Source organism: Ascaphus truei, chromosome 2, assembly GCF_040206685.1.
Source record: "Ascaphus truei isolate aAscTru1 chromosome 2, aAscTru1.hap1, whole genome shotgun sequence".
Taxonomy (NCBI): domain Eukaryota; kingdom Metazoa; phylum Chordata; class Amphibia; order Anura; family Ascaphidae; genus Ascaphus; species Ascaphus truei.
Genome location: NC_134484.1, coordinates 187,765,472 through 187,792,440, shown reverse-complemented (window position 1 = coordinate 187,792,440; position 26,969 = coordinate 187,765,472). Strand labels below are relative to the sequence as shown.

General features: G+C 46.5%; 1 protein-coding gene and 1 long non-coding RNA gene across 5 annotated transcripts in view; one reads left to right on the top strand and one right to left on the bottom strand.

Moving 5' to 3' along the window:
• The window catches only part of HIVEP1 (HIVEP zinc finger 1), a 278,338-nt gene that overhangs the window by 29,239 nt on the left and 222,130 nt on the right, over nucleotides 1-26,969 (top strand). For 2 of the 4 annotated variants that reach the window (XM_075585698.1, XM_075585700.1), the window contains exon 2: nucleotides 2,828-2,976. In XM_075585698.1, the coding sequence (XP_075441813.1) occupies nucleotides 2,937-2,976 (40 nt within the window). In that variant the 5' untranslated portion in view covers nucleotides 2,828-2,936. Of the gene's footprint in view, nucleotides 1-2,170; nucleotides 2,253-2,382; nucleotides 2,568-2,827; nucleotides 2,977-26,969 lie in introns of those variants that run through there. The other 2 variants (XM_075585699.1, XM_075585697.1) reach the window with 2 other exon arrangements.
• Nucleotides 20,294-26,969, bottom strand: part of LOC142488620 (uncharacterized) — a 12,844-nt gene continuing 6,168 nt past the window's right edge. Inside the window, exons 2-3 of the long non-coding RNA XR_012799537.1 lie at nucleotides 21,664-21,756; nucleotides 20,294-20,675 (exon numbers count right to left, since the gene is read on the bottom strand). This is a non-coding gene — a long non-coding RNA (uncharacterized LOC142488620). The remainder of the gene's footprint in view (nucleotides 20,676-21,663; nucleotides 21,757-26,969) is intronic.

The window sequence follows — 26,969 nt, the reverse complement described above, 5'->3', positions numbered from 1 at the left end:
GTGCGGGCGGCCGTCCGAAACAATGTATTTAAAGTTAATTGTGGTCGTCAGGGTAGCAGCTGCCCTGTCTCCGAAGTACGGAGTTGACGCTGGCTACAGTTTCAATAAACAAAAAATTAGTTTTTTGAAGCTGCTGCAGCGTCACTGGGACCTAGGCAGCCAATGAAATCATTCTTGAGAATGATTTCATGACTGCAACTTGGATCCCTAACCTGCCGTCTGTAGCCCCCTCCCCACCTCCTCAACTCCTGAAAAAGTCTGCTGGGAGGAAAACAACCCAAGTTGTTTTTTGAAGCTGCAGCAGCGTCACTGGGACCTCGGCAGCCAATGAAATCATTTTTGAGAATGATTTCAAGACAGCAACACCGATCCCTAAGCTGCTGTCTGTAGCCCCCTCCCCGCCTCAACTCTTGAAAAAGTCTGCTGGGGAGGATGTGCACACATCGCCAAGCAGACTGCCGCTCGCACACGCGAACGCCCGCCCTCCAACTCCTGCCTCTGGCACCCTGATTGAGGCCTAAACACTCCCAAGTGCTGGAGCAGCACTTAACACACAATGCAACACCCTGCCTTACAACACTGAAGGTTAAAGTTTTAATGTGAAATCGTTGTTTTTCACTTCAATAAATGATGAATACCATACATGACCAATCAAAATAATAGGCCAAAATAATAAAATATATGGCTAAAAATATAGAATACGACTATATTCTTAATAGATTTTCTTTAGACCAAAGTAGAAGTAAACCTTTATAACATGACGAGGAGTTAAACTACCCTAGAGGCTGGGCCCCCTTAACCCTTTCATCGCCAGAGGACTGCATCAGCTCTGCAACATGTGCAGTAGCACCTGCAGCACACTCAGCCGTGCCAACACGCAGAAAGCATACCCTCCAATTGGACCTATTGAGCAGAAACACTACATGGGTGTGTGACCTGTAAGACCAGCTGTACCTATTAAACATTACAGTTTGTGTGTGTATATAAAGCTGCATACATTAGGGGACTTCCATTGAAACAACTGCTTAGTAGTAGCTGCATCTAACATGGGTAGGGGAACTACAGTGGGACCTATGTGTATGTGAAATATGTTGGAGGGTCTGAGACAGGGTTAAAATCACCCAAGTGTGTCCCTGTAATACGAGGGGCCCCTGGTTTGCAGCAGCAAGTCCCCTGCCCCACCATAGTGTGTGCAGCAGCTTCCTCCCGGGCTCCTGCAAGGCGCTGTGTGTTGCACAGGGGTTTCCCCAAGCTCCTCCTTGCAGATTCATTCATATATTTTTTTTCTCTCCTGCTTTGTGGTCCCTCCCCACTTCCGCAGCACAGTATTCAGATCTCCCCAGTCGCCTCCTGCTCTTTCCGACCTGTCAAGTGCATGTAGCCCATAACCTGCTAATCTTTCTCCTCCTCCCTTTTATCTGTCCCCAGCACTGGTGCAAACCCACCCTCTCCTTCATCCTGCCAGGCTGTGCTCATGGCATCCTCCCTCCTCCCAGCACTATGTACCCCCCACCCCCGCACCTCTCTGCATTTAACCCCTGCACTGCATGAAGGGCCTGCAGCTGTACAGTAATGAAGGGGAGAAATGTTATTGTATGCCACATATGCGTGGGGGTGTGCGCATGTATACTGAACTGTATATGCATCGCTTTAAAGTGTAGCACACAGAACATTAACCCTTCAGTGTGTGTACACACACACACACACACACACACATTACTTTCTATTGTGTCCTATTATTCACTATTATATGTACACGTGTGTGTGAAAAGGTGACTAAAAACCCGTATAGCATATAAAAATATTACTTGTGAGTATGTGAGTACATACATACACACACACACGCATGATGTGGTCAGGACATACTTGATAACGAGTTAACTCTCAAAGTATTATTTCCTGATACGATTTTATTTTATAAATAAATAAATAATTAAATAAAATACATACACACACACACACACACACACACACACACACAATCACACACACAATCACAACCACAATGATCCGCAGCCTGTGCAATCTGTTCAAAGAGCTCCTTTATTAAAGGACAAACAGGAATATTAACCGGATGGGAAATAGCACATGAAGCAGTTAAACACCGTGAAGGTCACATTTCAGCGTTGTAATGATGATCTAATTCGCCTCCTCCCCCTTTACACAAATAATCCCACCTCTGTTGCTGAGCCTGGCAGCAGGGTCCCTTGTCTGTGTTGGAGGTACAGAGGATGTCTTTTCCATTGCTGCATGTGAGCTTTCATTCACAGGATAGCAAGTGCTCTCTTCCCCTCCCTCTCCTTCCCTCTTTCACCCCCCTGTCTCCCCCCTCCCCTTCCTCTCCCCTCCCTCCCCAGTGTACTTTGCTTGCAGTGTTGCAATAGGACGAGCAGCAGGCATCCCTATTTGTAAAGCAGGCACATTGGTGGGCTGTGCACATCGCATGTGATTCATAAAACCATGAATGATCCAGAGGCGAGCAGCCAGCGAGATCTTCTTCATGTGCAGCAGGATGATGCTGTTTTGTTTTGCAATGCCCTGAAGGAGGCGTGTGTGTATGTGTGTGTGTGAGTATAAGGCTGAGCTAGTATTCCCCATTATTACCATCATCTCTTTCTCTCCTCCCCCCCCCCCCTCAATATTACCAGATGACTCCCCTTTCCTTGCTAGTTTTTTTTTGGTTTATTTGTGGGGGTGATCACTGCAAATTCAGGGGAAGAGAGAAGTGGGTGGGTGGGGGGAAGTGGAGTCCCAGGCCGGGGCATTGAGACTCCCTAGTCTTTCCCCCCCACCCCTCTCATGTTGTTTTTCTCCTTCCCTTGTTCAGCTGCTGGATTAACTGATGCACTTGGAGGGTATATGGAGGTTCCTCTCCTCCAGCACTGCTCTCCATTTTTGAGAAGGAAAAGCCAGGCTCCAGCAGCAGGAGGAGGATCATGCCTCGGACAAAACAGATCCACCCCAAAAACATACGAGGTTAGAACATGTTTTTTCTGTTGTTGTTGTTGTTATTATTATTTGTTGCTGGTTTTGGAGGGACCCATCCAGCTGCATGAGTTTATTAAGGTGGCTGAGGCCAGGTCTGATGAGGAAGAAGATGCTTTGGTGCATGTCATGGTGTAAAAAAACAAATTATATATATATATATATATATATACTATATATTCTCCCCACAATGGTCTTGTCCTCGATCTAGTAATGTAGGAGCATGATCCCAGCTATTCCTTATTTAATGTAGTGGTTTTGCAGCTTCCTGGAGAGCTTGGGGCTGATGATGGGGAAATGCAGAGATTGACCCTCCCACCCCAGAGGTTTACCACGGGGGTATCCTTTGTGTTTGCTTTCTCCACAGGGCTTTGCACCTATGCTGTTTTTATAACCCCCTAACTAGAGGCAAACTAGAAGTTTGATGAGCAAAAGATGTATAGTGCTAGTGGAAAACGTAACCCCTTCGCTGCTGGTAGGGGCTTAAGCCCACGATTTCACTGCTTTAATTGCAGGCCCCACTGAGAGCAAAGGGACTCAAATTCCGGTCAAGGTGGGGACAAGGGTCATTCCCTGGTTGACGTCAGGCTCTTGCTGGGAGAAGTTGATGCCATTTCCATTTGTAAAGTGTTAATAAATAACTTGAATGCCTGATGTTGGTTGTTGCAAGTAGCATTGTTTCAGTGTATGTAGAAAGCATGCATATGGCGCTCGTCGCTTCACACAATGAATTACAAATACTGTCAGTTTAAGGAAGCCCAGTGTCTTGTGAGGTGACGTCATATCCAAAAGATGTCACTGGTGGAACCTTTGCCCTGCTATCAACACCGTGCATTGCATTGCATTGCATTGTATTGTTCTGCGCTGGCCTTTCGCAATGCACATTTCATGTGTGTAAACACAGTGGGGGAATTGTTATTGTCTTTGATTATGGAGCCATATAAACATCTCCACTTGCAGGAAATCTGCCAACTTTTTTTTTTTGCATTGTAATGAATGTTTCATGGATATTAACGGCATCATCGGGATGCTTTTTACATCCAAAAATATTAATAGAAGTGGCGTTCTGTAAATATATTTGGCGTTTTTTCGTGCCACGACATCCCCAAATGTTTGCGGATAATTAAAAGGAAAAAAAAAAAAAGCAAGTGCTGCTTGTGGTAATTAGAGGTAGTTGTGGTGCAAGTTAATAAGCAAGAGTATTGGGATTGGCCATTTTTGCAGCCTCAATCTGCTTTACATGCTGAACGTGTTGTGATCTAAATATGCTCATTTGCTTCCCGATTTGGCATCCAACAAGTGTTGTGCTCCATTTCTGTTACCCCTTTACTAAATGGCAGCTTTGGAATGGTCAGAGGCCAAGCTCTTAATGTGTACAAACTGGGACCTTTCTCGTGTAGTAGTAAAGCCACTCTCTCCTTGGGACCTTGGGCAAGCCACTTTATCTCCCTGTTAGTTAGCACCCACATTAGATTATAAGCTCTTCGGGCAAGAGACTCGTGCAACATTCAGTGTACAGTGCTGCCTACCCTGTCATTATATACAACTTTTAAGTTGACCTTTTTGTAGAAATAAATGATTACAAATGACAGTTTTTCTAGAACGTAACCCTTTGAGTGCTGGAGGGGCCAGAGTGCCCCTGCCGCTCTGTCACTCCAATCACGTGACCACGCCGTCACTCCAATCACGTGACCGCGCCGTCACTGATGATGGAAGGAGAGAAGTCATCCTTCTGTCCGCCATCAGTTCAGAGCGTGTCAGGGCGCGATCTTCCCTAAGAAAAAAAAAGCATGTTTGGGGGGTGAGGGTGTGTGTTGCTTCTACGTCATGGACATGCAGGTTGTCAGAACCCATAATGTAGTAGCTATATTACTAGTTGAATATCACAAATTTAAGTTTTGTTTTTTCTATTCATTCTGTGCGTGCAAACATCTCAAGAGTTTAATCCTTCGACCACATTTTTGGGAAACACATGGAAGTGACAATATCTCTCAAATGAATTTAGCTGCTTGAATATTTTAACTTATTTGAACAGTTTTGCTTTGAACTCAAGCCATGTGCAATGCCTAGAAACCATTCTTTCGATTTGAGGAAATGGCAGGCAACTTGCAATACCCAAAAATCGACAAGGCAACTAATGTAATGTTGCATAATTCTCAACGTCAAGTGACCAATTAAAAAACTTTAATAGAAAAAACGACAGTGACAAGTTGATGAGTTTTCCAGTGGCTGCATTGTTTCTGGAAACGTGTACGTTTGTGATGCAGCCCTCTTGACACGAGATCTGTGAGATTTTTAAAAAACTTTTTACACTCATTTCATTGATTTGAGAACGACCATGCTGGTTCATTAAAGGTTATTACAACCAACAAGAAATCATAATGTTAAAAACAGTTGGGTTTTTTTAAAACGCATTCTCTACTCCAAATCGGAATTTCACCTTTTTTATTTTTTGACAAGCAATTGAATTGACCATGAGGAGGCTTGGTGGTGGGCAGACGAGGGTAGAGAGAGAAGGCCAAGGTATGTGTGACATGCACTGTGCAAGCAGCTTGTTGCAATTGCGTTCTAAAACACCCTGGGTGTAATTCGACTCCAAAGCCTGTGTCTTTGGACCTTGATAGATTGTAAACTTCAATCATCACCGAAGAGACCGGATCCAAAGGAAATAAGAGGGCCACAAGAGTTTTTGGATTTTGTCATTTTGGATCAATTTTAAAGCCTTAAAAAAAATATTATACTTCGACATTTTGCAAGCATGTATAATACCTGTACCATATACATTTACATTATTATAGCTTAGAAGTGATTTTGAGAATGAAAAAATGCAATGCAATTAGCAGGACCCGATAGTCCAAGGGATTCATCATGGCCCTGTGGCCCGTGCACCGCCAGTGGAAGGACCCTGTTGTACAGTTCCAACCTCCTGACAACAGACGTGCATAGATTCATTGCTTACCTGCAGGGTGTCTTACTTCTTTTTGCTTGTATTTTGTCCATAGCCACATGCAGCAAACTTTAGATTCTGTTTATAGGTTACTTTAGCTAATTCCTATTTTTCTGCAATATATATATATATATTTTTTAAAGAAATCTAATTCAAGCATCCATTATAAAAGCAAAATGTACATGGTTTACATAGCCGTTGAGGCCATTACATGAAGTTTACAGGTAGCGGACCTTACAAATAAATAATATATGTGCTAGTCTCAAATATTTTACAAATAAAAATTCTACTTCTAAATGTCAGCGGCTTAGATGACTTTCACGACAAGCCGCTTTGTGCTCTTTGACCACTTCTTCTCTCTGTGAATTCTTTTGGGGATAGCTGAAGTGGCAAGAAAAGGTTTTTGTGTCGGGGTTTTCGAGACGAATGCAAGTAATACCTAAGGATGGTTGATGTTATTTTTGGTCAGTGCTTGTTTGAGCTGCCTCTTTTATAGATGCTGGGATTGCATTGAAGATCAGTATTTAAACATCTTACCTTCCATGTCTGTGACCTATTTTTATTTATTTATAAAATATTGCACCAGGAAAAATACATTGAGGGTTACCTCTCGTTTTCAAGTATGTCCTGAACACAAAAATAATGTTGATAATATTATATGTTCCAGTATACATAGTGGTGATGCAGAGGTGTGGAGTAGGTGCTGGAATGTTCATGCGTAGAATCCCTGTTCGCAGAGCATTGCCTTCACTCGCAGATGTTCGCTCAGTACGCTAAGCTTCCTTCAGGCTCCTGAGCTGATGCACACTGTATGTGGTATAGAACATCTTTAGGTGATTGATTGTTCATACCCCACACCTAGAGTTGGCATCCAAATTCAGCTCAAAGATCACCCAGTTTTCTAAGGACATCCATGGAAGAAGCATCGCACACAAAAAATAAAGATAAATACATAAACACACACACCAGAGGTGTTTAAATATGTCTAAATACCTTCTACAGCAATACACACGTGTAAGCAATATTTTACTGTAGTGTATTGATTTAGGAACTTGTCCCCACATGTAGCATCTTGCTTCATACTGTAAGGTCAGATATTGAACATCAAAAGTATGTATGCCTGTTGTTATTTTAATGTTCATTACGATGACATATACCACTTACTAGCTATTTTCTTGATCTATTGTGTTCACAATACTAATACATAGCAAAATTAGGTGTGTGTGTGTGTGTGTATATATATACATATACAGGCGGTCCTCGGTTATCCGACGCAATGCGTTACTCAAAATGGCGTCGGATAGCGAAGCGTCGTAAAGTGAAACCCGTTTTCCCATAGGAACACTGTTTAAATCAAACGTTCCGTTCCTGAAGGCATTTTTAATGCTAAAATACACAGAAAATGTTACTCAAGCAATAAGATATGCAGCACACACATAGATTATGATGGAAACATTTTATTTATTGATTTCAGAACTGTAAAATAAAACCTATAAAAATAAAACTATGCTGTATTCTGTACAGAAATGTACATGAGCAAAAAAAAAACACATCAATTATTGGAGGAAGATGATGGGCGGGGGGGGGATCTTCAACAGACAACGGACTTTTTGGAGGTGATGTAGGTGGACTTGAAGGTTTCGGCCTCTTGAAGAATCTCTTCATTGAAGTCTGGACAGATCCTTTCCTTTTCTGCGTGTAGATCTCTCTATAGCAGCTGATTTGGTTAGACACCCCACGACTGACTGTTGAACTCCGTTCAATGTTAGGGTCATTGTCCTCAAATATGGTCAGTGCGCTATCAATGTGCTTGAATGCCGCAGCCAACATTTTGGTTGACAATGATTTACGTGGCTGTGGCTGTGCCACATCAGCAGATTGGTGGGCCTCCTCTTCAGCAATTTTTGCTCTTCTAATTGCATGAGGTCTTCATTGCTCAACTCGTTAGAATGTGAGGCAAGCAACTCCTCAATATCCTCGGTTTCCACCTCCAAGTTGAGATCTCTGGCCATCTGCACAACAGTTTCTGTAACCTCTGCAACCGTCTCTGTAACCTCTGCAACCATCTCTGTAAGGCCTTGAACATCAGACACAAAATCAGGGCACAAATTACACCAAACTCCATTTAAATTGGATTGTTTCACCTCATTCCATGCCTCTCCGATGTTTCTTACTGCATGTTGTAGCCCTTCCAAAATTCTTTTAAGGTTGGACCACCTTGAACATCAGTTGCTCTGATGGCCTGAGCAAATGTTCGCCTAAGATAGTAGGCCTTGAAGGAAGCGATAACCCCCTGGTTCATCGGCTGTATCAATGAGATGGTGTTGGGGGTCATGAACACCACCATGACGTTTGGATGATGGTCATCCAGGTACACGGGATGGCCAGGAGCATTGTCCAGGAGCAGCAATGCTTTAAAATCGAGGTTCTGGTTCATGCAATATAATTGCACAGCTGGAATAAATTGATAATGGAACCAGTCCTCAAAAAGGCTCCCTGTTACCCATGCCTTACGTTTGGACTTCCAATCACTGGAAGTGTGTTTTTTGCATAACCCTTGAGTGCCCTAGGGTTTTCTGCATGATAAACAAGCAAAGGTTTTAGCTTGAAATCACCTGCAGCATTTGATCCAAGCAGAAGAGTCAGCCTGTCCTTTGCAACTTTAAACCCAGGCATTGATTTTTCCTCTTTTGCAATGTAGCTTCTACTGGGAATTTTCTTCCAGTAGAGCCCAGTCTCATCAACATTGAACACTTGACGTGCGCAATAGCTGCCTCCTCTTCAGCACTAGCAGCTTCACCGGTCACTTTAATGTTATGCAAGTTTGCCCTCTCTTTAAACCGCATAAACCAGCCCTTACTTGCAGTGAACGTTTCCTCAGTGGTCCCTTCTCCATGCTGTTGCTTAATGTCCTCATACAGACTCAAAGCCTTGGCCTGAATTAAAGCTAAACTAATAGGCACATGACGCTGGGATTGATCTTCCAGCCATATGATGAGGAGTTTTTCTACCTCAGCAATATGCCCAGCACGTTGCCTTATTGTTGTACCTTGCATAGGTGCTGAGCCCTTAATCTGTTCCAAGATTCTTGCCTTGTCTTTGATTATTGTCACAATAGTTGTGCGAGGTATATCCAAGGCACGTCCAATTTCTGTGTTCGTCTCTCCTTTCTCAGAGCGCTTTATTATGTTTTGTTTGGTCTCCAAAGTAATAGATTTTCTATTCCTTTTTGGAGTAACAGCACTTTGCTTTTTGCTTTTATCAGCCATGGTTGAGGGCCTAAAATACACCACTAAACCTTCACACAGACTGTTCAGAATGATTTCCCTAGCCTTCTGATTGGACATTTGTAGCAATTTTTTAAAGCGTCGGATAAGCCGTTCGTCGTAAAACGAGGACCGCCTGTATTGTGTGTGTTTGTGTGTGTATATGTATATATATATATATATATATATATGTATGTGTATATATATATATATGTATGTGTGTATATATATTTATATATATATATATATACTAGCTGAGAGACCCGGCGTTGCCCGGGATGTAAATGCGTAATAGGTAGTATTATTTATAAATCGTGGAACAATAGGTGAGTATTTGTTGTAAAGGTTGGATAATAATGTTGAAAAGAAAGATGGAATAAAATGTAATACGATGTTGTTTAAAAATGGTTTATTGTAAACACCACAGTACAATGTATATTTTGGTGACATAACAGATGTAAAAAGGGGGGGGAAAGGGGAGCGGGGGGGAAAAGGGGAGGGGGGGGAAAGGAGGGAAGGGGGAGGGAAAGGGGAGGGAGGGGAAAAGGGGAGGCCCCCCCCCTCGTGACTCGGCCCCCCCCCCCTCGTGACTCGCCCCCCCCCCTCGTGACTCGGCCCCCCCCCCCTCGTGACTCGGCCCCCCCCTCGTGACTCGGGCCCCCCCCCCCTCGTGACTCGGGCCCCCCCCCCCTCGTGACTCGGGCCCCCCCCCCTCGTGACTCGCCCCCCCCCCTCGTGACTCGGCCCCCCCCCCCTCGTGACTCGGCCCCCCCCCCCTCGTGACTCGGCCCCCCCCCCCTCGTGACTCGCCCCCCCCGCTTCGTGACTCGGCCCCCCCGTTCCCTGTGACTCCCCCCCGTTCCCTGTGACTCCCCCCCGTTCCCTGTGACTCCCCCCCGTTCCCTGTGACTCCCCCCCGTTCCCTGTGACTCCCCCCCGTTCCCTGTGACTCCCCCCCGTTCCCTGTGACTCCCCCCCGTTCCCTGTGACTCCCCCCCCGTTCCCTGTGACTCCCCCCCGTTCCCTGTGACTCCCCCCCCCGTTCCCTGTGACTCCCCCCCCGTTCCCTGTGACTCCCCCCCCCCGTTCCCTGTGACTCCCCCCCCCCGTTCCCTGTGACTCCCCCCCCCGTTCCCTGTGACTCCCCCCCCCGTTCCCTGTGACTCCCACCCCCCCGTTCCCTGTGACTCCCCCCCCCCCCCGTTCCCTGTGACTCCCCCCCTGTTCCCTGTGACTCCCCCCCGTTCCCTGTGACTCCCCCCCCGTTCCCTGTGACTCCCCCCCCCCGTTCCCTGTGACTCCCCCCCCCGTTCCCTGTGACTCCCCCCCCCGTTCCCTGTGACTCCCCCCCCCCCGTTCCCTGTGACTCCCCCCCCCCGTTCCCTGTGACTCCCCCCCCCCCGTTCCCTGTGACTCCCCCCCCCGTTCCCTGTGACTCCCCCCCCGTTCCCTGTGACTCCCCCCCCGTTCCCTGTGACTCCCCCCCCGTTCCCTGTGACTCCCACCCCGTTCCCTGTGACTCCCTCCCCCCCGTTCCCTGTGACTCCCCCCCCCGTTCCCTGTGACTCCCCCCCGTTCCCTGTGACTCCCCCCCCGTTCCCTGTGACTCGCGGCTCGCCCCCCCCGTTCCCTGTGACTCGTGGCTCGCCCCCCCGTTCCCTGTGACTCGCGGCTTGCCCCCCCCGTTCCCTGTGACTCGCCCCCCGTTCCCTGTGACTCGCCCCCCCGTTCCCTGTGACTCGCCCTTCCCTGTGACTCGCCCCCCCCCCCGTTTCCTGTGACTCGCCCCCCCCCCCGTTTCCTGTGACTCGCCCCCCCCGTTCCCTGTGACTCGCCCCCCCCGTTCCCTGTGACTCGCCCCCCCCGTTCCCTGTGACTCACCCCCCCCCCCGTTCCCTGTGACTCGCCCCCCCCGTTCCCTGTGACTCGCCCCCCCCCCGTTCCCTGTGACTCGCCCCCCCCCGTTCCCTGTGACTCGCCCCCCCCCCCGTTCCCTGTGACTCGCCCCCCCCGTTCCCTGTGACTCCCCCCCCCCGTTCCCTGTGACTCCCCCCCCCCCCCCCGTTCCCTGTGACTCGCCCCCCCCTGTTCCCTGTGACTTGCGGCTCGCCCCCCCCCACCCCCCCGTGGCGCCCGCTTTGTCCCCCGATGTGCTGTCCGGCTGAGTGAGGCTCGTGCAGGCGGCGGCAGGAAGCACCCTGTGTGGGCCTGAGGCGCGAGGCTGCGCGGAGAGTTACTGGCGCCATAAGCTGAGGCGGGACCCGCTGAGACTTACCTTAGGGGGAGGTAGCGCCGGTGAGGTAATGGAGCGGCTGGGGTAGGAGAGCCGCGCTTCCCGTCCGGAACCGGTGCAGGGCGGCGCACGTGATGGGGGGGGGGGGGGGTGGAGTGTGTGTGTGTGTGTGGCCCGTCACTCCGCCTCAGGCCAATGAGAGGTGTGCGGGGGCGGGCATGGCCTGAGCCGGAGTGACAAGCCAAAGGTGCTATGCGATTGGCCCTTGGGTCGCACACATACAGTGCTTTCAAAAATATATAGTAGATATATATATATATATATATACTGTATATATATATATATATATATATATATATATATATATATATATATATATGCCAATCTTTATGACAAATCTTGAACAAAGATTCCTAACTACATGCCCCTACAAACTCTACAAATATTACAGATACATTGATGACCTGTTTATAATATGGACAGAGGGTGAAGGAAACCTAAAACAATTCCACGAGTCACTAAGCTCATTCCATCCATCAATTAAACTGAAAATTGATTATTCGGCAAACCAAGTAAACTTTCTAGATACAACAGTAACAATGAAAAATGGCAAAATACACACATCTGCATACAAGAAACCAACAGACAGATGCAGTTACCTCCACAACTCCAGCTTCCATCCCACTCATACAAAACAAGGCATCATACACAGCCAGGCTATAACCTACCATCGCATATGCAATAACACTGAAGACAGAAACAGGCATCTCACAACCCTGACAGAATCGTTCAGATGCAAACCAAAGACCATTGCCAGAACTATTACATTTGCACTAAAAGCCCACGAGAACACCTGCTGCAGTACAGACAGAAATAACCTACCACACGCATACCACTAGTGGCCACATACAACCCTACCCTAGAGGGAATATGAAAAATAATCAAAGATCTGCAACCCATGCTGGCAGAGGATGTGACATTTTAAAGAAATCTTCCCAAACCCCCCATTCTTGCGTTCCACCAAAACCTCAAACAGAAATTAGTCAACATAAAACGTCATAATGAACTTAAAGACACTGATAATGGCAAAAAACCGTGCAACAACACACGTTGCAAACATATATGCCAAGATCCCACAGCCAGTCACAACAATGGAACACTCAATGTTAAAGGATCATACTGCTGCATATCCAGGAATGTTGTATATATGATTCAATGCAACAAATGTGACCAAGCATGCTACATTAGCAAAACCAGCCAAAAACTTCAAGGCAGAATGAATATGCACAGACATTATACAAGACCATGAAGAAGGAAGATACTGCTCACCAGTGAGACATCATTTCCCACTACCAGATCATTCCATAAATGATTTAAAAATGGAATGTTTAAACGCACCTAAGAACGGAAAACATTTGAACGCAGAATGATAAGACTCTTTGACACCAAAACAAGGGGACTAAATGCGTATATGGGGTTTCTCACACACCATCACAATTGTTTGTAATTATCCTGCCTGCTTCTCTGCCAATGTTCTTATCCATACCTTTCCCCACCCCCCCAGCATCCCCTTCCCCCTCCACACTGTTCCTTGTCCTCCACACTGTTCCTTGTCCCTGTTTTATTACCCTTCCCATTTCTTCAAACACTTTCTCACCCCACCTTATCTACAGTACATCTGTTTTTTCTGCTCTCCCAACCCCTGTTGTAGCCATAGATTCCTTTGTTAATCAGTATTGCCGACCTGAGGAAGAGAGCAGAACTCTCGAAAGCTTGTCCTATGACATAAATTGTTAGTCCAAATTAAAAAGGTATCACCTAATAATGAAGAACTCATTTATTCTGCACTATCACAACTGGACTAACACCGCTATTTCCGTTCTATTTATATATAAATCCCCCCCTGGGGAACAAAACGTCGGGCATATGTGTGCATTTTGGACCCAATAAGCCACTTTTTGTGATTGTCTCTTGTGCTGTGCTGGTATATTGGATCTCTAGGGATCCTTACAGACTAACTATTTACCCTTTACCATGCACCACACTGCTGCTGCCTTTTTTTCCAGTGTATTCTCTCACTCACTCACAGGCTGGCAATGAATACATAAGCTTGTGGGTTTAGTTCCTCCCCAGGTTGATTATGCACAGTGTAAAGTAGTCAAAAAAGGTTATTGGGCTTTTTCAGGTGGTGCTTCATGAGGCCGTTGCCTCATTTGGAAGCAGGGGCTCTCCCGCAGCTATTTTAATCTGTGAGGACCCTGGGTTCCCAAATACTTCCCTGTATAAGTAGTGTGTTGCAGGACCCTTTAGGAATCAAACCTACAGTTTAAATCTATTGACCCATGAGACGGGAGTGACTTTACACAGCCAGTAAGTACCGGTGTTACTATCCCCTGTAAGTCTGTGCCTATGAATAGGGAGTCCTCACTAAAGTGTGTACTGCACTGCTACTCCGGCCTGTCTCTCTTCCAGATGGCTAGTAAAAGATAATAGGAGTTAAGAGGCTGGCTCTGCCTGTGCAAAGTTCGGACATCGGACATAAGGGAGAAGTAGCCAGAGTAAATCCGACCCATTCCATGTCTCCACTTACCATGTTTACAGAGTAATTTTTAAAACAATTTAACTCCTTGAGTGCCAAAGTGCCACGCCCCTGGCAAACGGCGATCACGTGACTGCTCCTAAGAGCGGTCACGTGACTGCAATGACCATTAATACTAGGTGTGTACTTTGTAAACAGAGTACACTAAAAAGGATCCCTATTAGTGGCGCACTGCGGACCAAGTTTATAAAATAACAAGGTCAAAAGTACAGCTGGATATTTAACAGTTAAAATACATTTTATTAATAATCATAATCCAATAGTAAAAATAGATATAAATCCTTATAGAGAGAAAGGACGTACACCTATGAATGAAGTCCCTCAGTATTGGAATCCATATGTAGTTGGTGATTAGAGCATTCAGAAATATCAAGAATGCCTCTATCTTGTATAAATACCAGATAATGAGATAATGTCTCCTATGTATGCTGATTGTATTGCTACTGCTTACATGCACATATGTAGTGGAGAAACCGTCCTCTCAGGGATATATTCAGTCAAAAGAAATCCCTTATTAGGGAAAAATCATCAGAATCGAGGGATACTGAACTGATTTAATTCTCAAAAGGAGGGTGTAATAGTCTCTTGATGAATTTAACGTAGTGACCTCCTATGTCTCTATTTCAAACTAGAATAATCAGTTTGTTTTTCGTTAAATGAAATAGTTAAGCAAAGCAGTGTAGCATAGAGAATACAGCTTGTATTCTGTGTAGAGCTTCTTATATCAGTTTATAATACATTTTATTAGAGCCATGTTCTCATGCTTCTCAGTACAAAAATGAGTAATATGGTCTGCGCATGCGCGCTATACTTGGTATTGGGTGTCCTGCGCAACAGTTTGTTTATACTTTTGGATGCTGTTCCTGGAGGGAACACAGGCACCCAAGCGCCTTCTCTCAATTGTGAGTGCAATGACCATTAACCTGGAAAAAGAAAGATAAGTCCTCTTTCCATTTATCTGCATGACATAGCACGTGGTGATCTCCTCTGGCAAACAGGCACTCACCGGGCATGACATTGCCACTACGCCACGGGGCCCCTGGAGGGCCAGAAAAATGACGTAGTGGCTAGTCTTTTGGCACCCAAAGAGTTAAAGCAGCAGTTCCCTCTGTTTTCTGTTAACCTCGTTATTTTTTTACCAGGCTGGGAACCAGGGAGCTATTTTAAGCTCAGAGGAACCCCTGGTTTAGAGACATACTGGTAAATGTAGCGCATTGCAATGGTGGTTTAAATCTCCCATGTCCCATGGGCCAATTGGAAGCCACAGCTTCAGCCATCGCGACTTCCTATTGGCTCTCGTGACATGGGAGATTAAAAATCAGGAGGTGACGCTGTTACCTTTTCGGGAAGTATCTAGGAAACTTGGGTGTATAGTTGGAACTGGAAATAATGCAGCCCAGCTTTAGAGAGCCCCTGGTTTCTATCCTGTATAAAATAAAGCGGGGGTCCTTAGTGGAGAGATTGCTGCTATAAAGTCACCCAGATTTAAGGGCAGTTTAGTAATTCCCTAGGTTTATTTTATGAAATATTTCACTGACCGTTTATTTTGGTCCTTAAGCTAAGGCCTCGCTGCCTCAGACCACGTGCCCGCACTGCAGACAGGCGGCGCGTGGAGAGGCACTTGACCGATATCTGCGGTCTGTAGGGAGCCGGAGCTGGAGCGGGGTGGCGTGGCCAAAACGGGTCGGGTGGGCGTGGCAATGATGTCGGGGGCGGAGCCATCACACTGACTGCAAGGGGTTCCCTCCCCACTGTGCATCTGCAGACACTATAGGGGTTAATCTGCTTTGGGGGGGGGGTGTCTTCCCTTTGTCTCGGCTCACACAGTATGATGAGAGCTTCCCTCTGTCTCGGCTCACACAGTATGAGGGGAGCTTCCCTCTGTCTCGGCTCACACAGTATGAGGAGAGTTTCCCTCTGTCTCGGCTCACACAGTATGAGGAGAGCTTCCCCCTGTCTCGGCTCACACAGTATGAGGAGAGCTTCCCTCTGTCTCGGCTCACACAGTATGAGGAGAGCTTCCCTCTGTCTCGGCTCACACAGTATGAGGGGAGCTTCCCCCTGTCTCGTCTCACACAGTATGAGGTGAGCTTCCCTCTGTCTCGGCTCACACAGTATGAGGGGAGCTTCCCTCTGTCTCGGCTCACACAGTATGAGGAGAGCTTCCCTCTGTCTCAGCTCACACAGTATGAGGAGAGCTTCCCCCTGTCTCGTCTCACACAGTATGAGGTGAGCTTCCCTCTGTCTCTGCTCACACAGTATGAGGAGAGCTTCCCTCTGTCTCGGCTCACACAGTATGAGGAGAGCTTCCCCCTGTCTCGGCTCACACAGTATGAGGAGAGCTTCCCCCTGTCTCGGCTCACACAGTATGAGGAGAGCTTCCCCCTGTCTCGGCTCACACAGTATGAGGAGAGCTTCCCCCTGTCTCGGCTCACACAGTATGAGGAGAGTTTCCCGCTGTCTCGGCTCACACAGTATGAGGAGAGTTTCCCGCTGTCTCGGCTCACACAGTATGAGGAGAGCTTCCCGCTGTCTCGGCTCACACAGTATGAGGAGAGCTTCCCTCTGTCTCGGCTCCCACAGTATGAGGAGAGCTTCCCTCTGTCTCGGCTCACACAGTATGAGGAAAGCTTCCCTCTGTCTCGGCTCACACAGTATGAGGAGAGCTTCCCTCTGTCTCGGCTCACACAGTATGAGGAGAGCTTCCCTCTGTCTCGTCTCACACAGTATGAGGAGAGCTTCCCTCTGTCTCGGCTCACACAGTATGAGGGGAGCTTCCCTGTGTCTCGGCTCACACAGTATGAGGAGAGCTTCCCTCTGTCTCGGCTCACACAGTATGAGGAGAGTTTCCCTCTGTCTCGGCTCACACAGTATGAGGAGAGCTTCCCTCTGTCTCGGCTCACACACAGTATGAGGAGAGCTTCCCGCTGTCTCGGCTCACACAGTATGAGGAGAGATTCCCTCTGTCTCGGCTCACACAGTATGAGGAGAGCTTCCCTCTGCCTCGGCTCACACAGTATGAGGAGAGCTTCCCTCTGTCTCGGCTCACACAGTATGAGGAGAGCTTCCCTCTGCCTCGGCTCACACAGTATGAGGGGAGCTTCCCGCTGCCTCGGCTCACACAGTATGAGGAGAGCTTCCCGCTGTCTCGGCTCACACAGTATGAGGAGAGCTTCCCGCTGTCTCGGCTCACACAGTATGAGGAGAGCTTCCCTCTGTCTCGGCTCACACAGTATGAGGAGAGCTTCCCTCTTTCTCGGCTCACACAGTATGAGGAGAGCTTCCCGCTGTCTCGGCTCACACAGTATGAGGAGAGCTTCCCTCTGTCTCGGCTCACACAGTATGAGGAGAGCTTCCCTCTGTCTCGGCTCACACAGTATGAGGAGAGCTTCCCTCTTTCTCGGCTCACACAGTATGAGGAGAGCTTCCCTCTGTCTCGGCTCACACAGTATGAGGAGAGCTTCCCTCTGTCTCGTCTCACACAGTATGAGGAGAGCTTCCCCCTGTCTCGGCTCACACAGTATGAGGAGAGCTTCCCTCTGTCTCGGCTCACACAGTATGAGGAGAGCTTCCCTCTGTCTCGTCTCACACAGTATGAGGAGAGCTTCCCTCTGTCTCGGCTCACACAGTATGAGGAGAGCTTCCCTCTGTCTCGGCTCACACAGTATGAGGAGAGCTTCCTGCTGTCTCGGCTCACACAGTATGAGGAGAGCTTCCCTCTGTCTCGGCTCACACAGTATGAGGGGAGCTTCCCCCTGTCTCGGCTCACACAGTATGAGGGGAGCTTCCCTCTGTCTCGGCTCACACAGTATGAGGAGAGCTTCCCTCTGTCTCGGCTCACACAGTATGAGGGGAGCTTCCCTCTGTCTCGGCTCACACAGTATGAGGGGAGCTTCCCCCTGTCTCGGCTCACACAGTGTGAGGAGAGCTTCCCTCTGTCTCGGCTCACACAGTATGAGGAGAGCTTCCCTCTGTCTCGGCTCACACAGTATGAGGGGAGCTTCCCTCTGTCTCGGCTCACACAGTATGAGGGGAGCTTCCCTCTGTCTCGGCTCACACAGTATGAGGAGAGCTTCCCTCTGTCTCGGCTCACACAGTATGAGGAGAGCTTCCCTCTGTCTCGGCTCACACAGTATGAGGAGAGCTTCCCTCTGTCTCGTCTCACACAGTATGAGGAGAGCTTCCCTCTGTCTCGGCTCACACAGTATGAGGGGAGCTTCCCTCTGTCTCGGCTCACACAGTATGAGGGGAGCTTCCCTCTGTCTCGGCTCACACAGTATGAGGAGAGCTTCCCTCTGTCTCGGCTCACACAGTATGAGGAGAGCTTCCCTCTGTCTCGGCTCACACAGTATGAGGAGAGCTTCCCCCTGTCTCGGCTCACACAGTATGAGGGGAGCTTCCCTCTGTCTCGTCTCACACAGTATGAGGAGAGCTTCCCTCTATCTCGTCTCACACAGTATGAGGAGAGCTTCCCTCTGTCTCGGCTCACACAGTATGAGGAGAGCTTCCCTCTGTCTCGTCTCACACAGTATGAGGAGAGCTTCCCTCTGTCTCGTCTCACACAGTATGAGGAGAGCTTCCCTCTGTCTCGTCTCACACAGTATGAGGAGAGCTTCCCTGTGTCTCGGCTCACACAGTATGAGGGGAGCTTCCCTCTGTCTCGGCTCACACAGTATGAGGAGAGCTTCCCTCTGTCTCGGCTCACATAGTATGAGGAGAGCTTCCCTCTGTCTCGGCTCACACAGTATGAGGGGAGCTTCCCGCTGTCTCGGCTCACACAGTATGAGGGGAGCTTCCCTCTGTCTCGGCTTACATAGTATGAGGAGAGCTTCCCTCTGTCTCGGCTCACACAGTATGAGGGGAGCTTCCCTCTGTCTCGGCTCACACAGTATGAGGAGAGCTTCCCTCTGTCTCGGCTCACACAGTATGAGGAGAGCTTCCCTCTGTCTCGGCTCACACAGTATGAGGAGAGCTTCTCCGTGTCTCGGCTCACACAGTATGAGGAGAGCTTCCCCCTGTCTCGGCTCACACAGTATGAGGGGAGCTTACCTCTGTCTCGGCTCACACAGTATGAGGAGAGCTTCCCTCTGTCTCGGCTCACACAGTATGAGGAGAGCTTCCCGCTGTCTCGGCTCACACAGTATGAGGGGAGCTTCCCTCTGTCTCGGCTCACACAGTATGAGGAGAGCTTCCCTGTGTCTCGGCTCACACAGTATGAGGAGAGCTTCCCCCTGTCTCGGCTCACACAGTATGAGGGGAGCTTACCTCTGTCTCGGCTCACACAGTATGAGGAGAGCTTCCCTCTGTCTCGGCTCACACAGTATGAGGAGAGCTTCCTGCTGTCTCGGCTCACACAGTATGAGGAGAGCTTCCCTCTGTCTCGTCTCACACAGTATGAGGAGAGCTTCCCCCTGTCTCGGCTCACACAGTATGAGGGGAGCTTACCTCTGTCTCGGCTCACACAGTATGAGGAGAGCTTCCCTCTGTCTCGGCTCACACAGTATGAGGAGAGCTTCCCGCTGTCTCGGCTCACACAGTATGAGGGGAGCTTCCCTCTGTCTCGGCTCACACAGTATGAGGGGAGCTTCCCTCTGTCTCGGCTCACACAGTATGAGGAGAGCTTCCCGCTGTCTCGGCTCACACAGTATGAGGGGAGCTTCCCTCTGTCTCGGCTCACACAGTATGAGGGGAGCTTCCCTCTGTCTCGGCTCACACAGTATGAGGAGAGCTTCCCGCTGTCTCGGCTCACACAGTATGAGGGGAGCTTCCCTCTGTCTCGGCTCACACAGTATGAGGGGAGCTTCCCTCTGTCTCGGCTCACACAGTATGAGGAGAGAGTCTGTGGGAGGGAGCAGGGGGGCTCCCTTGGTGCTGCACAGTTTATTTGGAAGGCAAATCGCTGTTTCCCCCCCACTCCCCGAAGCCACCCGCTCCCCGAAGCCCTCCCCTCCTCCTCTCCGAAGCCCTCCTCTCCTCCTGTCCGAAGCCGCCCTCCTCTCCGAAGCCCTCCTCCTCTCCGAAGCCCTCCCCTCCTCCTCTCCGAAGCCCTCCCCTCCTCCTCTCCGAAGCCCTCCCCTCCTCCTCTCCTCATTGGCTCACAGCCACACCACATGACGCATCGCCGCTCGGGATTACAATTCTCTTGCATCCCCTGGCGGCTGACGCGTCACTGCGTGTATTGAGCCCTGCGGGGGGGAGGGACTGGGACCGGCTCGGGAGGATACAAGCAGATGGTGAGTAGCGCGCACGCAGTTATGCGTGCCGCCGGACGCAGCGGGACCAAAGCCTTAGAGGCACTGCCCCTATAACTGCCCAAACAGGTTTCAGTGTTTTGTCAGTTTTTTTAATGTGATTCTGTGGCCTAATCTGCTCCTGATTATAGCATTAAATAAACAAGGCTTTCTATGTTTTCCTCCAGCACAGTCCGTGACTTCGTTTTTTCTCCCTTCTTCTATAAACTAGGAATTAGGCCGAAAATGCCCCTATTCTATAGACTGTGGTCTTTGCAGGGTTTTTGCTGCACACGTGAGTTGAGTATAAAGGTGCAGTTTGAATTTCCTGTTCCCGTTTTCTGTTCTTGGAAACACTGCCTCTGCTTTCCCAGTCTCATCATGCTAATAGGTTTCGTTGCGGAAGGCTTCTTTTCTGTTTGGAAAAAAATATAGATTATGGTCATAGATATGTTTGAGAAGTACTGGTGGTCGCTGTGTTCATTAAATGTTGTAGTGCTTTTATATTATAACACTTGACTGCTGTACTATGTACCCGGACACTGCTCGTCTCAGGTAGTAGACATGTGGAAACATCTTTGATTCCACATGTTCCTGGATCTGACTGACATATACTATACTATTGGGTATACATTATCTTTTGAGTGATTTTGATGCTGTGCCTGGCGCCGGCCGGATTGTAGTTGTTTTTGCTTATGTTTTACTATTTTCTTGAATGACCATCCTTTTGTGCCCACATTATGAAACAGCTGCCAGTGAGTAGGTTTACTGGCTATACACTTAAACCCAGGCTGCGTAATGCAACAGGCATAAGCTTCTAGGGGTCCATGTTAAAATGAATGAGAAGTAAAGAGTGACACTGTGCTCATTTGCATATCATTACCCAGCCTCCCTGGCTGCAGCGGAAGCACTGTATGCTAAGAAATAATAGGGAACGGCAGGGTTGCAGGCCTGTCAGAGACGTGAATGTGCTCACAAGTGGTATTTTTATTTGCTGTCGTTTTCCCCCAACTTCTCTGTTTCCCCCCTTCAATATATTGGAGCACCCTCTGCTATGAGTATTGTTGAAATGGGTTATGATCATTAACTGATTATGGTTAAGTTGAGTTATTGAAGCCTTCTTTATTTCAGATTGTTGTGCATCTTTTATTAGAAGAAATACAGATGCGCGCACATTTTCTGTGGGAACTGCCTTGCATCATTGCATCTGCATAGGTCTGAGCCCATAATGCAAACCGTGTCTACAACTGGTTAGAGATGTGCACATTTTCCACTTAAATTCACGAATCAGGGGACATTTAGCATTATTTTTGCCCAAATAATCGCCAAGCATTAATAGTTAATGTGTAAGTTCACATGGCTCTTTATATGCCGTCCTTTGTATAAACCAGCACTCTCCTCACTTGTTCAAAGTCCTGTATGTGTCAGACACTCCATTTTATCTTCCCGTGCTGTCTCCACCCAATGCAGCGTCCTGCAGTCGTCTTCTTTCGTATCTACTCAGGAAGCAAGAATTTAAAGGAGCAGCACGACCGCAATAGTGTTCAAATATGCGCAAACGGCGTGGCTTAATATATCATATGCAGAGTAGGAAAACAAGCGCTACTTTTGGGGGGTTACAACCTCCCTTCGTTAGGTGCATACAAGTATGTGACCCACAGCCTCCTTTTATATACATACAACATCTAATTAAATAAAAAAAAAGGCTGTGGAGAAAGGAAAGTGTGTAATACAAACATCTTGATCTCTGTCCCACTCGCATACCTAGTCCTCTGATTAACGCATATACCGTGTATACTGCCATGTTTGCGACATTTTGCTTAATTTTAGTAAAATTGGCAAAATGAGGGCAATGCGAAATTTGGGCAAAATGTTTTTTTTTCAAAATCATTGTGAAGAACATTTGCTTGGTTCTACTACTGGTACGATCAGGGATAATTGTGGTTGTGATTATAAAACAGCCGCTACAATGGTAGAGGAGGTGATGCATGATTTGCGAGTTGCGATTCTCCAAGTTAATGGCAATTAACGCTGGATCGGGTGAGTTAATATCTCGCGACGGACTTCACGCCCTTAGTGATTTAACTTCCCCCCCGCGCCTCCCCCCCGCTCCATTACAAACTTTCTTTGCGGAGCTGCAGCTTTGCAAACAAAAGTTGATGTGTGTTTACCATAAAGATTAATGATGACTAATTTGCGCTGTATATTTCTTACATGAGGCAGGATTCTACATTCTGCTGACACACATACCCGCCTACCCTGGTCAGCAGCTTAATGCCGGAGGGCTGGTGAAAGCTGTCCCACTCCTCATATTGCACTCTTGCCCACCAATGGTTTTAGTCAGCGGTGCGCAAACTGGGGGGGCATGCGAGATTAACTGGGGGGGGGCAGGGTCTTACAGAGGCCCCACCACGCACTTTTCCAAGGCACTTAAATGAAGTGCTGGGGTAGCGGCGAAGGCCTCTGTAAACCTTACTTACCGTGGTTCAGCCGGCATCTGGAGATGCGACATGTGACGCCGTGGGGTCATGGGACGTTGCATTGCTATGGCAATATGACGCCCAGACGCCGGGAACCACGGTAAGGAGAAGGGAGGGAGGGGGGAGCAGGACAGCCGTCAGAGGCGTACAGTGGGAAAAAGATTGCACTCTCCCTGGTCTAAGTTATTATGAAAATGAAAAAAAAAAAAAGCAGCAGTGACATAGGGAAAGGTGAAAACAAAAACAATACCATTTTGCTTAAAGTGTACATAACCCAAAAGCCTTGATAAAATATGACTAAAATGTATTTGATCTCCCAGCAAATGTGTGAGAGGTGCTCTGTTTTCCCCTTCCTCCATTACTGAAAAATCAGGCTACAAAATATGTAAGGAATGGGGTTGTTGTGGCTGTATTGTACTATAAACAGTTTATACACTGTATGCACATATATTATTTATTTGCTACTTTGTTAAACTGACGTGTGTATTTCATTTTTCTGTAATTCTCCAGTAATTTGTAATATTCTAATTTATGGATTTGTATGTATGTCTTTATATAGCGCCATTAATGTACAGTACAGGCAGTCCTCGTTTTACAACGCTTCGCTTTACAACGAACGGCTTATCCAAAGCTATGCAACGCATACCTATGTTCATTTTTACAACGCCAAAACGGCTTATCCAACGCTCTTACAACGCTTTGCAAAGTTGTTTATGTGTATATAATATATATATATATTATATAATATAATATGTTATACTATATAATATATTATATTTTATGATAGATATATATATATATATATATATATATATAAAATACCGTATATGCACTATATAATTTATGTGTGTGCTGTGTATCTTATTGCCTGCATAAAATATTTTGTGTATTTTAGTGTTAAAAATGTCTTCAGGAACGGAACCTTTCATTTTAACAGTGTTCCTATGGGAAAACATGTTTCGCTTTAAGACGTTTCGCTATCCAACGCCATTTTGAGTAACGCATTGTGTCGGATAACCGAGGACTGCCTGTACATAGTGCTTCACAGCAGTAATACATGTGACAATCATATAAATAACAAATAATAGCAATAACACATAAAGGGAAGAAGTGCTTCAGACATAAAAGTGACATTTAGGAAAAGGATGTTTTTAAACCGGTCTGGTAAGAAATTGCTTTGTAGTGTTATTGTGGCCCCACCAGCACTGGGGGGGGGTCTAAGGCCGTTAGCTGCGGCTTTCTTGCCATGGCCGTTTCACTGCGGCCATTTGGCCACCGGACAGTTGGCCACTGCAGATGACCCAGGGAGTCTGGCGGATTCCAGGCCATTTTGGGTAATGCCGATAATTGCAAAATAGGATCTTAACCCCTAACCGCTAACATTAATCCCTCATCCTAACCAGAACCCTAAAAACCCTAATTGCTTACCCATAACATTCCTAATCTTAATCCATAAACCCCCAATCCTAACCTCAAACCCCTAACCAGAATATTCCTAACCTTAATACCTAACAACTAAACCATAAAAAAAGAACCTAAACCCTGTGGTGAAGCGGCCGTGACAAATTGTCCCATTCCTCAAAAGGGATTCCACAGGATTTCTTGTTTTGTTAATGTTTTTTTTATGTTTCGTGTCAGTGCTAATGTTGAAACCCGGAATTGTCAGCCGACAAGTTACGTTGGCTAGAGTTAAGTAAAGGGAAACATATGCCATCTTATTTGCACAACAATGTGGCATCATTTACAAAATAGATTTTCTGCTGTCCGTTACATGGCTCTGCACCTCCTCCACCCAAATCCTATACCATTGTCATTGATTCGCTGTTGTGTGTGTGTGTGTGTGTGTGTGTGTGTGTATATATACTGACATTCATTTAGTAGTCCATGTAGTCCAAGGAGCACATATTATTTGGCTGCAGTGCAGTAGGGATCTAATATTATTTAACTAGACACTTAGGTACAGAATTTTTTTAGACTGAAAATATTTAAGTGCTGTTCTATTTTCTTCTCCATATAGCCCTGTCCATCTTTCGTTGAAACCATTGCAACAACTACATTGTGAAATCATAAATATAGATGACATGCTAATGATACCATTTTCTTTCTTAATGTTAAAAAAGAATGGACGTTGACATTTTTTAAATGTGTTTTCCCTCTAAAGGGAATATAGAAAGAACTTGGTTAAGTATTTACATTTATTTGGTGATGGGCGTTTCGGTGCAACTTGTGGGACTTTCTCAAGATAGTGTAACACGAGACAAACGTTCAATAAATATACTCTCCCATTCCCATAGTGCACCGCGCCTCACCCAGTGCCGGGGGGAAAACAAAGAAATTTTTTTGATTACGAGCGCCAAAAACATTGCTTAGCAACTGAATATAAACAAAACAAGACATGGTGAAAATAAAATGACAAGTGAGAATAAACTCAGTACAGGGATTTACATCAATAAGTCCTCTCTAACCAGTGCTGTGAATAAAATCAGACGTTGAATGAAATAAAATAGTTTGTTGGTATCTCAGCTGGTGTCTGCTAAGAAAAAGCCGGAACGTGGTTAAGTGATCCGCTGGCACGTTGTCTAATGGGTATAGGGAAGCAGGTACTATAATACTAGTGTTATGATAATCCAAACAATGAATGCTGCCCTCATCAATCAGGACTTGGCAACGATATGTCAGTGAGGGAAATGTAACGAAGCAAAATATCCACCGTATATAAGCAACGATTAGTCCGTGCAAACAATGCACCTCCTTTCAAGCAATGCACTTTAAAAAATAATGTATATATAGAGCAGTACTGTACATAATAACCCCCCCCCCCCTGTGAGGTATCTCATTCTCCCCTAAAAATCCATAAAATGTAGGAATGTTGAACCTCTTTATGCATCTTTCCAAGGGAAGTTTGGGCTGCATGAAACACAAAGTCACACTTTTTGTTAATCATCTCTTTCACGTAGTTCAGTACATTAGAGGGGTTCAGCGTGTGTGTGTGTATATGTATGTATGTATATATATATATATATATATGAACCTGCATCGCCACAGCATCACACGCGGAACAAGAGACAGTCCTGTTGGCGAACATTTCTCTGACTCTGGCCATAAGATGAACGATCTGAGGGTTGCCATACTCAAAGGTAATCTTAAAACCCCGAAAGAGAGACGGTTGCATGAATACAAATTTATGCAACTGTTCGGGACACTTAGCAGTGGCCTAAACAGAGATCGAAATTTTATGAGTCATTACTGACACTAGCGAACTCTCTTCCCATGAGCGCTAAAGGCCATGTCTGTACATACTGTGCTATATGTATGCACACACAGCTGTCTCTCACACATACTAATACTCCTTATTTTTCCATCCATATACACCAATAGGGACCACATAGTATCCACACACACTTTTAGTTGTGCTACAAACTCTCACATTTCCACACCCACCCACACCATTTATATCCCTCTCACTCCACACACACCTTGTGTAGAGCACTGTTTATACTGTGGGCTCTCCATTCATTTTTATTCACACTGATACACATACACAATCTTTCTTCACTTGCTTTCAGTTACCCTTTGACACCTCTAGCCTTAAAACACATCCACACCGGGGAAGGAGAAGCACAGATAACATTCCAAGAGACACTGTTTTTAAGTTATCCTTGCTTCATTCATTGTAACATCGCCGGAAGAAGAGATCAGTGTATCTCGAAAGCTCGCACAAATAAAAGCATTTCGTTAGCCACAGAACAGTATCATCTATTTATTTTTTGATTATATATATATATATATATATATATATATATATATATATATATATATATATAGCCATAAAACACATCCACACCAGGGGAAGGAACAGCACAGATAACATTCCAAGAGACACTGTTTTTAAGTTTACCTTTTGCTTCATTCATTGTAACATCGCCGGAAGAAGAGATCAGTGTATCTCGAAAGCTCGCACAAATAAAAGCATTTCGTTAGCCACAGAACGGTATCATCTATTTATTTTTTTGATTATTGAAGCTCGGCTAACACGGTACTGATACCTCTACATATATATATATATATATATATATATATATATATATATATATATCTCTCTCATATCACTTGTGAGCACATTCACATGTCTTAGACAAGTCTGCAAGCCTGCCTTTCAACCATTATCATCTCGCATACAGTGCTCCCACTGCAGCAAGAGATTCTGGGAAATGACATGCAAATGAGCA